Below are 20,843 nucleotides of genomic sequence, written 5' to 3'. Positions count from 1 at the left end.
TTCACACTGCTGATAAAGACATACCCAAGACTGGGAAGAAAAAGAGGTTTAATTGGACTTACATTTCCACCTGGCTGGGGATGCCTCAGAATTATGGCAGGGGGCAAAAGGCACTTCGTACATGGCAGTGGCAAGAGAAAATGAGAAAGATGGAAAAGTGGAAACCCATAATAAAACCATCAGATCTTGTGAGACTTATTCACTGCCACAAGAACAATATGGGGGAAACCACCCCCATGATTCAAATTATTTCCCACCAGGTCCCTCCCACAACATGTGGGCATTATGGGAGTATAATTCAAGATGAGATTTCAGTGGGGACACAGAGCCAAACCGTATCATTCCACCCCTTGCCCCTCCAAATCTCATGTCCTTATATTTCAAAACCAGTTGTGCATTCCCAACAGTTCCTCAAAGTCTTAACTCATTTCAGCATTAACCCAAAAGTCCACAATCCAAAGTCTCATCTAAGACAAGGCAATTCTCTTCTGTCTATTAACCTGTAAAATCAAAAACAAGCTAGTTACTTCCTATGTAATATGGGGATACAGGTATTGGGTAAGTAAAGCCATTACAAATGGGATAAATTGACCAAAACAAAAGGATTACAGGGCCCATGGAAGTCTGAAATCCAGTAGGGCAGTCAAATTTTAAAGCTCCAAAGTGATCTCCTTTGACTCCAGGTCTCACATCCAGGTCATGCTGATGCAAGAGGTGGATTCCCATGGTCTTGGGCAGCTCTACCCCTGTGGCTTTGCAGGATACAGCCTCCCTCCCAGCTGCTTTTATGGGCTGGCGTTGAGTGTCTGTGGCTTTTCCAGGTGCATGGTGCAAGCTGTTGGTGAATCTACCATTCTGGGGTCTGGAGGACAGTGGTCCTCTTCTCACAGTTCCACTAGGCAGTGCCCCACTAGGGACTCTGTGTGGGGGCTCTGACCCCACATTTGCCTTCCTCACTGCCCCAGAGGTTCTCCATGACTGCCCCACCCCTGCAGCAAACTTCTGCCTGGGTATCCAGGCATTTCCATGCATCCTCTGAAATCTAGGTGGAGGTTCCCAAACCTGAATTCTTGACTTCTGTGCACTCACAGGTTCAGCACCATGTGGAAACTGCCAAGGCATGAGGCTTGCACCCTCGGAAGCCATGGCCCACCTCTATGTTGTTCCCTTTCAGTCATGGCTGGAGCGACTGTAATTCAGGGCACCAAGTCCCTAGGCTGCACACAGCACGTGGACCCTGGACCCTACCCAGAAACCATTTTCTTCTAGGCCTCCAGGCCTGTGATGGGAGGGGCTGTGTGAAGGCCTCTGACATGCCCTGGAGATCTATTCCCCATTGTCTTGGGGATTAACATTCCCAATGACAATGGGGAATTAACATTTCCTAATTTACTTAAGCAAATTTCTGCAGCCAGCTTGAATTTCTCCTCAGAAAATGCATTTTTCTTTTCTATCACATTGTCAGGCTGCAAATTTTCCAAACTTTTATGCTCTGTTTCCCTTTTAAAACTGAATTCCTTTAGGCCAGGCATGGTGGCTCATGCCTGTAATCCTATCACTTTGGCAGTCTGAGGTGGGCAGATCACGAGATCAGGTGATGGATACCATCCTGGCTATCACAGTGAAACCCCATCTCTACTAAAAATACAAAAAAAAAAAAAAAAAAATTAGCCAGGCATGGTGGTGGGCACCTGTAGTCCCAGCTACTTGGGAGGCTGAGGCAGGAGAATGGTGTGAACCCGGGAGGCAGAGCTTGCAGTGAGCCGAGATCGTGTCACTGCACTCCAGCCTGGGCGACAGAGTGAGACTTGGTCTCAAAAAAAAAAAAAAAAAAAAAAACAAGAACAAAACTGAATGCCTTTAACGGTACCCCAGTCACTTCTTGAATGTTTTGTTGCTTAGAAATTTCTTCCGCCAGACACCTTAAATCAGCTGTCTCAAAGTTCAAAGTTCCACAAATCTCTAGGGCAGGGGCAAAATGCCCCCAGTCTCTTTGCTAACACATAACAAAAGTCTCCTTTGCTCCAGTTCCCAACAAGTTTCTCATCTCCATCTGAGACCACCTCAGCCTGGACCTTATTGTCCATATCACTATCAGGCTTTTGGTCAAAGTCATTCAACAAGTGTCTAGGAAGTTCCAAACTTTCCCACATTTTCCTGTCTTCTTCTGAGCCCTCCAAACTGTTGCAACCTCTGCCTGTTACCCAGTTCCAAAGTCGCTTCCATATTTTTGGGTATCTTCAGTAGTGCCCCACTCTACTGGTACCAATTTACTAAAGTAGTCCATTTTCACCCTGCTGACAAAGACATACACAAGACTGGGAAGAAAAAGAGGTTTAATTGGACTTACAGTTCCACATCGCTGGGGATGCCTCAGAATCATGGCAGGAGGTGAAAGGCACTTCTTACATGGTGGTGGCGAGAGACAATGAGAAAGATGCAAAAGCGGAAACCCTTGATAAAACCATCAGATCTCATGAGACTTATTCACTACTATGAGAACAGTGTAGGGGAAACCGCCCCCATGATTCAAATTATTTCCCACAGGGTCCCTCCCACAACATATGGGCATTATGGGAGTATAATTCAAGATGAGATTTCAGTGGGGACACAGAGCCAAACCATATCACTTGGTTATTGTATTTTTCAGTTCTTAAATTTTCACTTAGTTCTTTATAATTTCTATTTATTTGCTGAGGCTTTGAATTTTTTCATTTCCTTTAAGCATGTTCAAATTTTGCTCATGGAAGCATTTTTATCATGGCTGTTTTAAATACTTTATCAGATAATTCTAATATCTCTGTCATCTTAGTGTTGACAGCTATTGATTTTCTATTTTCACTCAGTTGGAGATTGCATTAGTCCATTCTTGCATTGCTATAAAGAAATACCTGATATTGGGTAAGTTACAAGAAAAGAGGTTTCATTAGCTTATGGTTCCACAGGCTATAGAGGAAGCATGGCAGCACCTGCTTCTAGGGAGGCCTTAGGGAGCTTTAACTCATAACAGAAGCCAAAATAGGAGCAGTCATCTTATATGGCAGGCACAGGACCAAGAGAGTGAGAGAGGATGCACTACACACCACACTGTTTAAACAACCAGCTCTCATGATGACTCACTCACTTTCACTCACTGTCATGGGAACAGCACTGAGGGGATGGTGCTAAACCATTCAGGGGATTCCTCCCCGATGATCCAGTCACCTCCCAACAGGTCCTTCCTCCAACACTGGGGATTACAGTTCAACATGAGATTTGGTGGGAACACATATCCAAACCATATCAGATATAAGTGACTTTTAATTGAATCCTAAAAACTTTCATATTATATTATGAGACTTTGGATCTTATTTAAATTTTCTGTTTTACTCAAATTTCTCAAACACTAATCTGACAAGGAAAGGGATGGGAGTCTCCTTACTATTGATGGAGGTAGAAGTCCCTATTCCCCATTCAGACTTCATTATCACCCAAGGGATGGGGGACCTCTTGGATACTGCTATATGACTGTGAGTTCCAGCTCCACGTGTAGTTTCTATGATCAACATGGTGGGGATGGTGAGTACTTATTGATGATGATGACAGTCCTGACTCTCTATTAATGTTCTTCTGATACCACCCCTGAGGGGAGAGGGGAGAGTACCTAATTACTGACCTTGGGAGTGGAAGTCCAGGCTATCACATGGCCTCCACAGGCATCTTGAGGGTGGGGGCGAGGCTGGTTACCAGCCAGCATGAATAAATGTACTGGCTCCCTACTTGGCCTTCTCTATCACCATCCAGTGGGAGTGTTGGGACACCTAATTACAGCCCTGTGAGGGTGGATGTCTAGCCTCCCCACTTAACCTTTGCTGATTTAGTTGGGGATTGTACCAGAGTTTTTCTGTGGTGTTTGGTTGGAATAGAATAGTTACTGTCTAAAAGTTTTCTCTCCTTCTAGGCTGCCCCTTTCCTGGTCCTTTGGCTAGAGACAGCAAGCTTTTGTTAAAGCTTTCCGTATCTATAGATCTGTTGGTGTTTCTAGGCTGCCAACTTACTCTTCTCCAAGTCTGAGATAGATGAGGCTAAAAGAATATCCAGGGAACTCGCCACAGTGTTGTTCCTCAGGTTCTAAGGCACATAGTTGCTCTACTTTCTTCTCTCCATTTTTTTCAGAGTCTTCTTATGTTTGTTTTGCACATAATGTTTAGCTGTATTTATAAATTGTAAATTGGTGATCTGTAGTTCACAGATGGCCTCAGGGTGTTTTAAAAGAAAGTGGGGCAGGTTGGAGTGGAAAGGTCTACAACCCCTTATCCAAAACCCTTGGGGACAGATGTATTTTTGTGTTCAGATATATTTCTGAAGATATTATATGTGATATTATAAAGAAATCATTCCTGACATTTATTAAAAACAATAAGGCAGACTTTATTCAGGGGGCTACTATAATGCGGTTTTGTAGCAGGGAAGAGAGAGAGGGCTGAACTCTGAATACAACAAGGACAAGTGGAGATTTATAGCCAAGGAACAGAGTGGGGGTCAGTGGATGGAAAATTACTAAGAAGTAGGGTAATTCTTCACTAGACTGTTTTAATAGGACTTTTTGTGGAGGGCAAGCCAGGTGATAAGGGTTGAGTGATGAGGAATTTCATCAGATATCAAGGGTGGGGAATTTTTTCTAAACTAACTTGCAGGATTCTTGCTAGAATTGGACTAAATAGGTTAAGGACACAGCTCAAGGTCAGGAACTAGTCAGAGAAAGGACTCAGAGAAGCCTGGCTCAAGTTGGGTCAAAGGAGAAAGTCTTTGTCAACATGATACCACTAGCAAGTTCTGGTACAGAATCCCAAAATCAAACATCTTAGTGCTTCTGCAGCAAAACATGAATATTCATACCAAGTTAAATAAAGACTATAAAGATCATTACTTCATGTCAGATAACTTACGAAAATCTTTTCAGGGCCAGGCCCAGTGGCTCAAGCCTGTAACCCCAGCACTTTGTGAGGCCCAGTTGTACAGATCCCTTGAGCTCAGAAGTTCAAGATCAGCCTGGGCAACATGGCGAAACCCTGTCTCTACAAAACAAACAAACAAAAAACAAAAATTAGCTGAGCATAATGGTGTGTGCCTGTAGTTCAGCTACGCAGAAGGCTGAGGTGGGAGGATTGCTTGAGCCCAGGAGGTGAAGGTTGCAGTGAGCTGAGATTACATCACTGCACTACAGTCTGGGCAACAAAGCCAGATCCTGTCTCAAAAGAAAAAAGAAAAAAAAGAAAAAAGAAAAAAAGGGAAAAAGTTTTTTTCCTGATTTTAGAGCACCTTATGAGTTAGGAATTGTGCGTCTATTTTACTGACTGTGTGTATCTACAGCTTGGCAGTTGGTCTCAGCCCCCTCTGACTTGCATTGATAGTAACCGCACAACCTTCTGCAGGCATTTGGGTTTGTGTTCTTTGTGTCCTGAACCATTTTAAACTCTTATATTGAGTTATTTTGCTAGTGACTAACTCATTGAAAAATAGTTTACTTTAAAAATCTAGTATTTAGTTGAATATAGAAGCTTCTTTGTTAACAATGCCCTCCTCTTTCTGTAGATGAAAATGAGGAGAGTGAGGAATCAAGTGAAGAAGAATCTAGCTTGGAGAGTGATGAGGATGAGTCTGAATCCGAAGATGAGGTTTTTGATGATTCTATTTGCCCAACAAGTAAGTTAGATAAAACCATGTGTTCTCTGTGAAGTGTGAATATTGATTGGCAATACTGAGAAGGCCCTTTTTTGGTTTCTCTGTTCTCTGATAATTCAAAAAAAAGGATAGTTTAAAATGTATGAATAGAGTCTAATGAATACCTTTTTTAAAGTATAAGAATATTTATTTATTTATTTATTTATTTATTTATTTATTTATTTAAGACAGAGTTTAGCTCTGTTGCCCAGGCTGGAGTGCAGTGGTGCGATCTCGACTCACTGCAACCTTCACCTCCCAGGTTCAAGCTATTCTCCTGCCTCAGCCTCCCGAGTAGTTGGGACTACAGATGCCCACCACCACGCCCGCCTAAATTTTTGTATTTTTTTTAGTAGAGACGGGATTTCGCCATGTTAGCCAGGATGATCTCGATCTCCTGACCTCATGATCCACCCGCCTAAGTCTCCCGAAGTACTGGGATTACAGGCGTGAGCCACCGCGCCCAGCTAGGATGTTTATTTCTTAATTCAACAATATTCAACTTCTACTATGTGCCAGGCACTTATCTGATGCTAGGGATACATCAAAGTATAAAACAAACTCCTCCATCCTCATGGAGCTTATAGTCTAGTGGAGGAAGACAATAAATATAATAAGTCAATTAAACGGAATCTTAGAGGATGGTACATGCTATGGGAAAAGAAATGAAGGGAGTGCAGGAGTGAGGGCGGAGAGGAACGTTGCTATTTCCAATAGTATGGTCAGGGAAAACGTTAATGAATACTTTTGGGGGCTCTCTGGGTGATTTATTATCTGTTCTCTTAGGCAGCCATTTATGAGTGACAAATAATATGCAGACAATTGACAGTTGATTCAGAATTATAAATTGCGTAGCAAGTTTAATTTTATAGAGAAATGCCAGACTGTAATTGACATATATATTTTAGAGTAATCTCCTTTTTTGACAAACCTATTCAAATTTTTGTGTTGCAAATCTGTTTTGTAAGGTCATTTTGACTAGTCTCCTGGAAATGCTTAGCAATTTACATTCACTGTTTTCTCTGGTGAAACCTATCTGGAGCAGCCAGACCAATTTCTTACAGTTTCAATAGATGAACGGTTCAGTAGAGAAAAAAGACGTTTTGGGATCTGTAATTTGTTTTTCTAGACATTTCAAATGAAGTTTTAATTAAATTTTAAAAGTTTAATTTCAGATAAAATTTTGATCTTGTTTTACTTTTGAATACAATGGTCTTTAAAAATCATAATATTTACGAGTGAACTAGAGCATACAAACCTTCTAATGCTGACTCATTACTTTTTAGCAGGATAATTAAATGCCTTGAGCAATGACTCAGAGTTAGTGTGGTGATAGCACTAGGGCTAGGTCTAAACTCCCTGAATTCCGTTTTAGTATTCCATTTCTACATTCTCTATTACTTGGTAGACACAGGTGGCTCTTAGTGTGATACTGTGGAAAGAATAGAGAGATAATGCACTTGAATCCCATTCTGTTATGTACCAGTTATGTCACCCCTCTGAGACTTAAGGTATTCACCTATATATGGGAACAATAGTTTCTGCCTTGCAGGATCTATGAGCCTTGAGCGAGATAATGTACATAGAGGGCTTAGCACAAAGCCTGCTTCAGAGTACTGCTCACAACATCAACACTATTATTATTATTATGGTTATTAATACTGCTAATAATTTCAACCTGGAACAATTAAGCCGTAAGTGTCTTAAAAGCTGGCTAGGGTGGATCCATAAATAGACATTATTGATTCTGAATCTCCAAAATTCACAGTTTTAGTACTACCACATTCCATAACAAATGAGGCTGGTTTTTATTTTAATTCTCTTGGCAGATTGTGATGTGGCTCTTTTTGAGCTCACCCTTCAACTTCGAGAGAAAAGGCTGGACATTGAGGAGGCTTTAGTTGAAGAAAAGAAAGTTGTTGATAACCTCAAAAAGGAATATGATACATTGTCAAAAAAAGTATGGCGATCTCTCTACTTATTTATCCTCTCAAAATGCTACACATCCTCCTAGCTACAATATTGCCTTTTCATAGTAATGACAGTGTTAGGACTTCTCAGAAAAGAAACATTTCAAATGTTAAGGCCAGGTTTTTTTCTCCCTAAATTGTGGTGGGGGACATTGCTTTTTTGATAATTGGACTTACTTTATCTCAGTCATTGGTCTCCAGACTTTTCTGATGAGTTGACTCTATAAGTAAAAAAAATGAAAATGGAGCCCCTCCCCATACAATACATGTATATGTATTTATAAATTGTATTTATGAACTATTATATATTTTGTACAGTAGGAAACATCCACAAAAAACAGAAATTAAATAGAAGGAGATAAAAATAAATAGAAATAGAAATTCTGACATTTTCAATTTATACCCCAATAGATGATTTTTTGTTATCATCCGAGGTGCATGCATTCCATGTTGGAGACCACCAAGCTAAAACGTCTGGTATAATATTGATCAATTTCTGCCTTAATCTGCTCACTTTCCCTCTTAGGTACTCTTGTCTAGAGCAACATCACTTAACTTCATTCATGTTCAGAAATATTTTTGATGTATTATTTCTCCTCTTGTGAATAGGAAATGATTTGGAATACTTTCAGGTTTTCTAGGACGTGGAGAATGTGCTTTAGAATACTATAGTTAGCAGTTTCATTGCTTTAAAGCAATGAAATTTGTTGAAGTCATTATGACCAAAAAGACTCCCACCATTCTGTCAAAGACATTCCATGGTGATGGGCTGCTTTTCATGCACAAAATAAAAGGGAGATGAGGACGTGTTTTCTGGGCACTTACTGACACAATTTTATAACTCTGGAGTCGTAGAAATGATTGAAAGAGTGACATGGATCATAACTTGGCAGAAAGAAAATAATACGCATTCCTGAGTTGCAAACTGGGATCATGCACTTAATCACAGCCCAACGAAGCAGATTCTGCTCATACTTTATTTCCTCCCAGGATGTCTTCATTCACCATCTTTAGGTGTATGTTCATTGAGTCTTGTCACCATTTCACGACATGGGGCTTTCTACAGGTGAAAATTGTGGCAACTAATCTGAATGCAGCGGAGGAGGCCCTGGAGGCTTATCAGCGAGAGAAGCAGCAGCGACTGAATGAACTGCTGGTTGTGATTCCGCTCAAGCTCCACCAGGTGATACATCTGGGGAGGCTGCTCCATCCTGTCTGAGAAGCGTCATCACACCGAAACTTTTCAGAGAAAGATTTGTAGTTCACTAATGGGAAGAATCGCGGTTCTTTGTTGAGAATTCCACCTGTAGAATGACACCTACACTCGTCTTATCCACTGTCAGATTGCTATAAAAGAGTAACATCAAAACATGCATATTTCCCTATTGCCCATTAGCACTTTGGAAATCAGTCATTTCAAGTCTAGAGAAGCGAGGAGCCTATGATTTAAGAATGGAATGGCTCAGAGGGTGAAATCTTGGCTCTTATACCCATATCACTTGTCACACCATCTTTATCTATACATGGACTAATCATGCTAAAATGACCTTCACTTAGTCTCTACTCGTTGGTGAGGGAGGTCAAGACAAAAGGAAAATATTTTCTCTTTTTTACTTTTCTTGTTCATTTCTATTTGAATTTCAACTTATATTAAATTGCAGGAATACATATCATTAAGAGAAAAGGCTCATTGTATTCTGTTTTGTCAGGTTAAGAGAAAAAGCTGTATTTTAGGAAAACAACAACAACAACAAGATCAGCCTTATATGTGTTTTGTGTAACCTGACCCAAACTGGATGAGCTCAATGTAGTGGTTTGCCTAGTATGCCAGCCCTGAAACGTTTGTCACATCATTATGCAGTAGATAATAGGCATGATCTGTGTGGGAGGATTTGCTATCCCCACAGAGATGTGATGTGGCTTTCTATCTGACAGCATCTTTCTGTGTTTGCCTGGCCACTGTTACTCAGTGAGGAATATGGAGAAGCCCAAAGGCAAGGAGCTAAACAAGGGGCAGAGAAGGAAGTGTGCCCCTTATGCTTTTTGTTGCCATATACAAAATCTGTGTTTTTCTCTATTTGCTTTTGTTGTTTTATGCTTGTAGATAGAGTATGTGGTATTTGGAGAAATACCTAGCGATCTTTCTGGTACTTTGGTCTTCTCTAACCACGCCTTGAAACGGCTGCAAGAACGAATCCATGAGCTCCAGGAAGAAAATTCCAAGCAGCAAAAACTTAACAAAGAATGGAGAGAGAGACGTAAACAGCTCATCCGAGAAAAGAGAGAAATGACAAAAACCATACATAGTGAGTATCGAAGCCCACGGCCTTGCTAGTAAGGTTTATTGGTAATAAAGGGAATTATCCAGGCGACTGTCTCCAACAATGAAAACAGTAATTGCAGACTCAAAACCACTGAGAAGGGAAACAAGAACACCATGACCTCTCGCTACTCACCGTTTCTCCTGATGGCATGAAAAGTTCGCTTTTGTATTTTAAAGGGAGAAATCTTTTGTCATAGAATCATCTTCTCTTTGCGTATGATTAAAATGTAGAATAATACAATAGTAACCCAAGTGCAAGGCTACCCAGCTTAAGAAAGAGAATGTTGAGATACAATTGAAACCCCATCTCTTTCTAATGCGATTCTGCTGCTCCTTCCTCGGGCTTCACCACTAGGTATGCACACACACATATGGATGTGTCCATACACAATATGGAGCCTAACTTGCATATTTTTAATTGTGATGATATTTATATCATTTTGTGGTTCACTTTATTGAACCAATTTTTGAGTTATCCGTAAACTACAGATAGTTCATTCACTTTACTGCTACAGTATTCCATTGTATGAATATTAAAGATTTTATTTAGCCTCCTATTGATGGATACTTAAGATATTTCTTATTTTTCATTATTACAGACACTATTACAGTAAACCTTTTTGTACACATCTCCCTGTGCACATGTGTGAGAAGGTGAAGCCTAGTACTGGATCTCTGGTTTACAGAGGGATATGTACATTTTCAGCTCTCCTGGGTATTGCCAAGTTGCACCCAAAGTGGTTGAACAAATTTATCCTCCCCTGGCAGTGTGTGAGAATTACCCAGGCTCCGTATTGTCAGCAACACTTGATATTATCAGACTTTAATATTTTTGCCAGCCTGTGAGATATTAAATTATATTTTATTGTGGTTTTATACACATTTTTTGATTGCTGATGAAGTTAAACATCTTTAGATACATTTATTTGCCAGTTATTTATTTTCTTTTCTGTAACTTGCCTGTCCTATCGTTTGCCCATTTTTGATTTCTACTTTTTGTTTTTAAATTGATTTTAGAGAGTTCTTAATATGTTCTTTTTGTCCGTGAAATGCACTGCAAATCTCTTCTAGTTTGTAGCTTGTCTTGTCATTTTTTTTTTTTTTTTGAGACAGAGTCTCACTCTATTGCCCAGGCTGGAGTCTCACCTCTCTCGTGGTGGTGCAATCTTGGCTCACTGCAACCTCTGGCTCCTGGGCTCAAGAAATTCTCCGGCCTCAGCCTCCGAGTAGCTAGGATTACAGGTGCGTGCCACCACGCCAGGCTAATTTTTGTATTTTTTAGTAGAGACGGGATTTCTCCATGGTGGCCAGGCTGGTCTCGAACTCCTGACCTCAGGTGATCTGACTGCCTTGGCCTCCCAGAGTGCTGGAATTACAGGCATGAGCCACCATGCCCGGCTATCTTTCTTTCTTTCTTTTTTTTTTTTTACTTTGTCTGGTGTATCTTTTGGATACAGATGTTTTAAATCTTAATATAGTAATTTTTATCAATCTACTTATTTATGGTTTGTGCACTATGTGTATGTGTGTGTGTCTTGCTTAAGAAATCCTTAAGATATTTTTTGGTCCAACGATTCCACTACTGGGCATATATCCAAAGGAAATGAAATTAGTAATCAGTATGCAGAAGAGATATCTGCACTCCTATGTTCACTGCAGTATTATTCGCAATTGCCAAGACACAGAATCAACCTGAGTGTCCATCAACAGATGAGTGGATAGAGAAAATGTGGTATATGTATACAACGAAATACTATTCAGCCTTAAAAAAGAAGGAAACCCTATTATGTGCAACAACATGGATAAACTTGGAGGACAATATGTTAAGTGAAATAAGAGGCACAGAAGGAAAATACCACATGACCTCACTTATATGCAGAGTATAAAAAGTTAAACTCATAGAAACAGAATAGAATGGTGGTTACCAGGGTCTGTGGTTGTTGGCTGGGGTACCGTTTGGGGAGATGTTGGTCACAAGAAAAAATTTCACTGAGATTCAAAGAACAATTTCAAGAGATCTATTGTATACTATGATTACTATAGTTAATAACAATGTGTTATATTATTGAAAATTACTAAGAGTACATTTTAAGTGTTCTCACAAGAAAAGGAAAGCATGTGAGGCAGTGCATGAGTTAATTAGCTCAATCTAGCTATTCCATAATGTATATGTATTTCAAAACAGCATGTTGCACATGATAATATATACAATTTTTGTCAATTTAAAAAGATAATTTTCAGTAGTTTCCTAATTAGTAGTTCCCTTTGCATTTGGGTTTTTAACCCACTTAAAATTGATGTATAGAGTATAAGATGTATAGTGTAAAGATAATTATCTTTTAAAATACTTTAGCAATTCTTGATTTGTGGAACATACATATAAGCAGTGGAGTGTGACAACAGAATGAACCCACCAACCCAACTTATTAACGATAATATTACCAACACTGTAACATCTACCTGTGTGCATTCTTTCCATCCCATTCTCTGTCTCCCCATATTCAGAGATAACCACTATTCCCAATTTTATGTTTAACATTCCCTTTCATTAAAAAATAGTTATAGCATATTTACATGTATTTCTAAATAATATACTGCTTTAGAACTTTGTAGAAATATTATATCATATGTAGCCTTTTGAAACATACTGTTTCATTTAATATATTCCTAAGAGTAGATGTGGTATAGCGTATAGCTGTTGTCTTCATTGTTGTAAAATATATCATATGATTCTACTAAAATTATTCATTCTTCTGCTGACAGTGGACATTTAAATTGCTTTTTTTTTTTGCTTTGACAATTCTGCTATGAAAATTCTTGTACATGGTATATGTTTACAAGCGTTTCTAAAAGTATAAGGGTTTCATACCTAAAAGTAGAACAGCTGGGTCGTAGGGCATATAAGTGTTTAACTTTAAAAAATAATGTCACATTCTCTTCCAAAATGATTATATCAATTTACACTCCAATCAGTGGTACTTAAGAGTCTCCTTTGAGTTACATACATCATTGAAAATACATAATCTTATTAGACTTTGAATTTTTGCCAAACTGGAAAGTATAAAGTGGTAACTCATGGTCTTAATTTCATTTTCCTAACCACTAATAAGGTTAAGCACATTTTGTACATCTTTGGGCCTTTAATGTTTTCTATTCTATAGAATGTCTGTTCGTGTATTTTGTTCATTTTTCTCTTGATTTGTTTGCCTTTTAAAAAATTGATATGCAGGAGTTAATTTTTTTGATCCTAGTCCTTTGTTGGTTATGGGTTTTCCAAGTATCTTCCTTTGGTTTTTTGTTTTCACTTTTGTGGAGACTTTTTAAAGATAATTAAAAATTTGTTTTCAACTTTTATTTTTGGTGGGTACATAATAGGTATATATATAAGATATATGGGATATTTTTATACAGAGATACAATGTCTAATAATCACATCAGGGTAAATGGGATATCATCACCTCAAGCATTTATCCTTTGTGTTACAAACAATCCAATGATACTCTTTTCGTTATTTTAAAATGTACAATTAAGTTATTATTGACTATAGTAACCCAGCTGGGCCATCAAATACCAGATTTTATTTATTCTATCCAACTATTTTTGTACCCATTAACCATTCCCACATCCCCCACCCCCACTATCTTTCCCAGACTCTGGTAACCGTCATTCTACTCTTATCTCCCTGAGTTCAGTTGTTTTAATTTTTAGCTCTCATGAATAAGGGAGAGAATGCAAAATTTGTCTTTATGTTCCTGGCTTATTTCACTTAATGTAATGACTTCAGTTCCATACATGTTCTTGCAAATGACAAGATCTTTCTCTCATTGAGACAGGGTCTCACTTTGTCTCCCAGGCTGGAGTGCAGTAGCGCAATCATGACTCACTGCAGCCTTTTACCTCTTGGGCTCAGGTGATCCTTCTGCCTCAACCTCCTGGGTACCTGGGACTACAGGCATACACCACCATGCCTGGGTAATTTTTTGCATGTTTTTGTAGAGATGGGATCTTGCTATGTTGCCCAGACTGGTCTCAAACTCCTGGGCTCAAGCAATCGCCTGACTCAGCCTCAGAAAGCCTAGACTTACAGGTGTGAGTCACTGTGCCCAGCTGAATCTTATTTTTTAATGGCTGAATAGTACTCCATTGTCTACATGTACCATATTTTCTTTATCCATTGTCTGTTGGGGGACAGTTAAGTTGCTTCCAAATCTTGGTTATTAGGAATAGTGTTGCAATAAATATGGGAGTGTAGGTATATCTTCAGTGTACTGATTTCCTTTCTTTTGGGTATTTATCTAGCAGTGGGACTGCTGGATCATTTGATAGCTCTGCTTTTAGTGTTTTGAGGAATCTCCAAGCTGCTTCCAAGTGGTTGTACTAATTTACATTCCCACCAACAGAGTATGAGGGTTTCGTTTTCTCTACATCCGCATCAGCATTTGTTACTGCCTGTCTTTTGGGTAAAAGCCATTTTAACAGGGGTAAGATGATATCTCATTGTAGTTTTTATTTGCATTTCTCTGATGATCAGTAATGTTGAGCACATTTTCATGTACCTGTTTGCCATTTGTATGTCTTCTTTTAAGAACCATCTCTTCAGATCTTTTGCCCGTTTAAAAATTGGGTTAGTAGGTATTTTTCTATAGAGTTGTTCAGGCTCCTTATATATTCTGGTTATTAACCCCTTGTCAGATAGATAGTTTGCAAATATTTTCTCCAATTCTGTGAGTTGTCTTTTTACTTTGTTGATTGTTTTATGGTGGCTTTTGATGAACCATAACTATGTGATTTTAATTTATCACTCTTTTATTTTAGGGTTAATAATTTCTAAGTTTGTTTTTTAAATTGCAGTAAAATATATAAAGCATAATATTTATTATTTTAGCCATTTGTAAGTGGACAGTTCAATGGCACTAAGTACATTCATATGATTATTCTACCATCACCACCATCCATCTCCAGAACACTGTTCATCTTCTTGAACTCCATATCCACTAAACAGTAACTCCCATTTTCCTCTCCCTCCGCTCCAGGAAACTGCCATTCTACTTTCTGTCTCTGAACTCGACTACTCGAAGTACTTCATAATGAGGAGAATAATACAGTCTTTGTCTTTTTGTGACTGGCTTATTCTATTTAGCATAATGTCTTTCAGGTTCATCCATGTTGTAGCGTGTGTCAGAATTTTCTTCCTTTTTAAGGCAAATAATATTCCATTATATGGACATGCCACATTTTGTTTACCCATTTATTTGTCAGTGGGCAGCTGGATTGCTTCCTACTTTTTGGCTATTGTGAATAGTACTGTGATGAACATGAGTGTACAAACATCTATTTATGTCTCTGCTTCCATTTCTTCTGGATGTGTGCCCAGAAGTGGGATATATGGCTGGACCATATGGCTTAGAAGTAATGAATAACACTGCAGTTAGCTTGTTGCCTTTCTCCATCCCTAGATCCAATGGGGAAGAAGAGGAGAGCCTAGAACATGAGGGTGAGAAGGAGAAAGTTCTCTCCGTTCTAGGGAGAGCACAGCCCATGGCCATGGGGAATGTGGGTAGTAAGTGTTCCAGCAGACTTTATGTCCCTAGTGAGCATTACCTGGCCTCGTCAGCTCGGGAGAAGGACATTGGCTGGCTCCACAATGGAGCTGGCAAGGATCAGAGTACATGTTCTGGTATGTGAGGCTGCTGTGCGTGAGGGCAACCCCTTGCATAGGGGTGGGGCTGAGGGAAAATCAAAGCTCTCACTGAGGAGGCCAGGCAGGCAGCCACAGGCCAGCACACGTGCACATCATCCATTCATCATTTCATTTGCATCACTGATTATCATGGCCACCACATTATACATGTCCGTGGGGTAACACTCACATAGGATAGAAAGTGAATAGCCTCTCCTGGATTGCGCATAATGGCAGCCATACCAATTGTAGTATTCTAATTCAAACATAAATCCTAACAGTTATGCCCAAATACTAATTTCTGCACTATAAAATAATTGAGTCATCTCACTACATATTAAGGCCTTCAGACTTTGCTCAGGGGAAAGTCTGGTCATTGAGAAAGTCCTGTTGGAAGTTCATGTTTTCCTGGAGAGGTGTTCTGGTGTTCTCACATTGGGGAAAGACAAAAACCAAAGTAAAAGAGATTGCATGTTAGATATGACATGTTAGATCATTGCTAAGAAGAAAAATTAAACATGGATTGAGAAAAAGAGTGCTGAGATCGGCGGGGGCAGGGACAGGCTCCATGGAAAGGCAGCACGCCTGATCAAACGCGGTTCTCCCTGGCTAGAGGATAAGAGCCGGCCCTGAGACACAGCTCCAGTGTCAGCTGGCTTTTAGAAAATGGGCTGGGAGGAGCAAGCCATGTGGATCTCTGGGGAAGAGCAGTTCAGATCGGAGGAAAGGAGGCTGGGGCGAGCCTGGCATGTTTGAGAAGCACAGAGGAGGCCAGTGTGTCTAGAGTAGGGTGGTAAGGAGGAGAGGCATGAGAACGCAGGGGGAAGAGAAGGCAGGGTAGGCAGGCTGACCATGCAGGGCCTCCTGAATTCCCAAAGGGACTGTCATTATTTACTTGGAGTAAGATGGAGACTTCTCTGAAGTGCCTGCTCTGTTCTTAATACTAGATGCTGTGAAGTGCCATATTTGAAAAAGTTGACAAGCTCATAATCTAGTCGGTGCCTGTTAACAGTCTGAGGAGGGGCAGATCAGTCTGTGAGCCACTTGGGAACATTGAGTCAGTTTTATACAGGATTCAGAAGGTGAAAAGACAATATTGAATGGGCATTTTAAATGAGGAAAGCAGCAGGCAAAAAAACCACAGAAGAAAAATCACTGATGACATAAAATCTTTCACTGTCTTGCAAAAGCAGTTCCTTAGAACTTTATTGTTCCTGGTGTTCATTTATAACAATGGGAGCCATTGAACAGCCTGAGCCAGTGACTGTCTTCTTTTAGAAATGGAGGAAACAGTCCGTCAGCTCATGATCAGCAAGTTTGGCCGTGTGGTAAACTTGGAAGCCCTTCAGACGCTTTCTGTTAATACAACACTTGAAGAACTGAAGATCAGAAAACTTCGAAAGGAGCTAGCGAATGCGAAGGAGATGAAGATGTGGGAGGTAAGGAGGAGAAGGCAGGTGATCTTTGGTTGAATCTGGTTGGAGGCAAGAAATCCCAGGGAGCAGGAAGTGGTACCGTGAAGCATCTGTGTAGCTGGAGCCAGTCTGCGAGCCCCCTTTGGCTGCCCCAGGATCTTAGGCCTGTCTCGGCTTCCTTCCTGTTCACTTAGTTAGAGGGACTTGTTTATCTTGGAGTGGGAGCACCAGCACTAGGTTTTGGGGTCCAGGGTGCATATAAATACGACGTGAAATGGATGAAAGATTATGGAGAGGTCCCATTTTGAGACTTACATTAATGTATAAATGTTCTGCAGCCAAAAATTATATTTAAAAATGCTCAACCTCACTAATCATCAGAGAAATGCAAATTAAAACCACAATGAGAAAATGAAATATCATCTCACAGCATTCGGGTACAGAAAATGTGCTGTGTATGTGTGTATGTATATATATGTATATAGCATACCATGGATTACTATGCAGCCATAAAAATATGAAATCATGTCCTTTGCAGCAACACAGATGGAGCTGGAGGCCATTATCCTACATGAAATAACCCAGAAACAGAAAATCAAAGACTGCATATTCTCACTTATAAGTGGGAGCTAAACAATGGGTACATGTGGACATAAAGATGAAAATAATAAACACTGGGGACGCCAGCATCCAGGGGAGGATGGTGGGGGTGAGGGTTGAAAAATTACCTACTAGGTACAACATTTGCTATCTGGGTAATGGGTCCACTAGAAACCCAAACCTCACTATTATATAATATACCTAAGTAACAAACTTGTACATGTATGCCTGAACCTAAATTTTTTTTAAAAAGTATAACTACTCTGACAGTTTTAGAAATGGAGTGGCTCTCCTCTCAGGCTGGAATTGTATTACTGTATGGCTTTTGCATGCTGTGCCAATTTGGAAATGATGAAACACCTTTAAGTAATAAATTTGGTAACAAGTCATAGACTGTTTGGCTGACAGAGTCTTAGGGGATGTTAATGCCTACATATTGTTCCCTGAGCCATGAGATGAGCCATGCCCTTGTTCCAGCCTGATTCAGTGGTAGGAGCTTTCACAAAGATTTTATAAGTCCACGAAATCATGATGACTTCTCCAGTTTCCTGTCTTATCTCATTAGCAGATGGGGTAGGAGGAGAGCTTCCTAGTGCTGTGTTGTCTAATGGCTCCATCTCAACTTTTCCAATCCAACATGTACCACTGTACTTTAAAGAAGCAAATAGTGTTCATGTCAGTGGGACTGGTCCCTATTAAGGGAATGTTGGCGATAATATATGCAATCTAAAATAATTTGTTGGAAGCCTGGGCAATATAGTGAGACACTGTCTCTACAAAAAATTAAAAAATTAGCTGTGTGTGGTGTTGCACACCAGTAGTCCCAGCTATTTGAGAGGCTTAGGCAGAGGATCACTTGAGCCCAGAAGTTTGAGATTGCAGTGAGCAACTGAAGGAGCAATAAGTAAACAAAAGAAAGCCATTATACATATGTGTGGCCATTCAAGCCATCTACCTTAAGGATCCGGGGCCAAGACTGGGGAAAGATGGAGAAAGAGCAATATAGAAAAGTTAGCTGCTTAAATTATCATCCTTGCTTTTAAGTAATGAGTACCAGCAATCCGTATGCTTAGTGATTTCATTCCTCAATAATACAATGATGTCCATATCTATCTTATTTCTACCTACTCCTATTCTTGAGCATGCTTACATTTTTATCTTTTATCAAACCAGGCCCAATGCAATTGTTTCTGTTGCATTTTCCTATTGGCTTCTGATTATATTTTCATATGGGCACATTGTTCCATTTGCCTGACAATTTTGACCAAATCTGGACACTCATTTTTCTTCATTTCTTCTCTTATTCACTACATCTATTTTGCATCTTCCTACCCTGGTAGGAAAAGATTGCTCAAATGCGATGGGAACTGATGATGAAGACAAAAGAACACACCAGAAAGCTTTATCAGATGAATGATTTGTGTATTGAAAAGAAGAAACTTGATTCTCGGTTGAATACACTACAGAATCAGCAGGTATGTTCTTTTCCTTCAGACCCTTTTCCAGAATTGAGGAAGCTCTGTTAAAGGGAGCTACTCACAAGAATGTTAAGTACTGGCATTTAAACAAACCTCGCTTGATCTTGGACCACTTCCAGGCCATCTGCATCCCTGAGGACACTGAGTTGGTGTTAGCCACATTACAGTGGGCCTGAGGGACTAGCTTTATTGAACGCCTCTTGGGTGCCATGAACTCATATATGTACTAATCAATAGAATTGCTTTGGTCCTGGAGATATGTAAGGTTACTTAGGTATAAATTATGACACCATTATATTCCCTGAATTTGGTGTCAAACATCTATTTCCAATATCTGCTTATTTCATTTGACTTGAAGTGGGCATCTTGAATGGTGAAATCTACCCGGTTATCTTATTAAAACGCTTGTTACTTTGTGTGGGTTTCAACTTGCTATTATATAATATTTAGCCAGCCTAACATTATACTTAATACATTGTGTGTGGTGGATAATACTTAATAAATATTTACCCAATCCAAGTCTTGCCCTCTATGAACCTAACACATGTATAGCATATTCTAAACTCTATGTTATATACTTAACAATATCACCTGCAAAAAGGCCAGTTGTTTCTCTTGGTCTTCTTTGCTTTATATTTTCTTTCAGCACCCTGGAAATGGTCTAAGCTAGGTGTTCTAACAGTTTGGTCCTCTGAAGAAGAGCATCAGCATCACCTGGGAACTTGTTTGAAATGCAGGTGCTAAGGCCCCAACCCAGTTGTACTGCTTCAGAAGCCCTAGGAGAGGGGCCCAGCAGTCTGCATTAACCAGCCTTCCCAGCGATTCTGAAGCACACTAGAGTTTAAGAATCATTGGTCTAAACAAAAGTGCCAAAGTAAGAAATAATGCTGTTTATTCCATGAAAAGTGAATTAGGAGGATTAGGAAGGCTTATAATTGAAGATTAGATGTGAAAGAAGACTAGAATTTGAATGTTGAGGGGTCTTTTTCCACTGAAGAACTTTTGAGTGAAGGATCAAGGCAGTGTTTGAGAAGGTTAATACCTAACCCAAATCTTCACAGATTGAGCAGTCAGTCAACATGTGTTGAGCTGATGTGCTTTGATCAGTCCTGGTACGTTGGAGAGGAAACATCTTAGAGGCAGGAGATCAGCTGAATCGGAGAGGAAGTTACTAGTGTCTGTCTCTTTACACAGTATATCTTTACATGTATGGCCTCTTCACATAGGATATCTCATTTAATCCTCAAAACACTACTTTCTAAAGCTCAGAGGAGCTCAGTAAATAGCTGAAGCTCTCAGAGCTAATGCATGGTGAAGTTAGTTTTGAAATTCAGGTTTGTCTGCCTCCAAGGCTGAACTCCATTGCTTCTTACAATGATGTAGGCGTGAATTGGGATATAGCTGGTGACAACAAAAATGTGTCAAATGTCAAAAGTCATTTCAAAGTAAGAATAGCCAAAATTTGATTGAGTCTGGCGAGGAGAAAGGGGGGAGTTGGTGTATGAGGCATGCTTTTAGCTACAAGTAACCAAAAGCCCTACTGAGAGTAGCTTAAACAAATAGGAGTCATTTTTCTCACTTGACAAGAAGTCTAGAGGGAGATGACTACAGGCTTTGGTTTTGTAGGACCTTGATGCCAGAGCCCGTATCTCTGTGATTTCCCAAAGTTTCCTT

General features: G+C 39.8%; 1 protein-coding gene across 1 annotated transcript in view; it reads left to right on the top strand.

The window, feature by feature from the left end:
• Positions 1 to 20,843, top strand: part of CFAP44 (cilia and flagella associated protein 44) — a 153,147-nt gene that overhangs the window by 126,246 nt on the left and 6,058 nt on the right. The window contains exons 30-35 of the mRNA XM_023213354.1: positions 5,575 to 5,685; positions 7,533 to 7,663; positions 8,740 to 8,856; positions 9,778 to 9,979; positions 16,955 to 17,115; positions 19,032 to 19,166. Coding sequence (XP_023069122.1) covers positions 5,575 to 5,685; positions 7,533 to 7,663; positions 8,740 to 8,856; positions 9,778 to 9,979; positions 16,955 to 17,115; positions 19,032 to 19,166 — 857 coding nt within the window. The remainder of the gene's footprint in view (positions 1 to 5,574; positions 5,686 to 7,532; positions 7,664 to 8,739; positions 8,857 to 9,777; positions 9,980 to 16,954; positions 17,116 to 19,031; positions 19,167 to 20,843) is intronic.

Source organism: Piliocolobus tephrosceles, chromosome 2 (genome assembly GCF_002776525.5).
Source record: "Piliocolobus tephrosceles isolate RC106 chromosome 2, ASM277652v3, whole genome shotgun sequence".
Classification (NCBI taxonomy): Eukaryota; Metazoa; Chordata; class Mammalia; order Primates; family Cercopithecidae; genus Piliocolobus; species Piliocolobus tephrosceles.
Note: the sequence above shows the minus strand (reverse complement) of the source record. Positions and strands in the feature narration are given on the sequence as shown.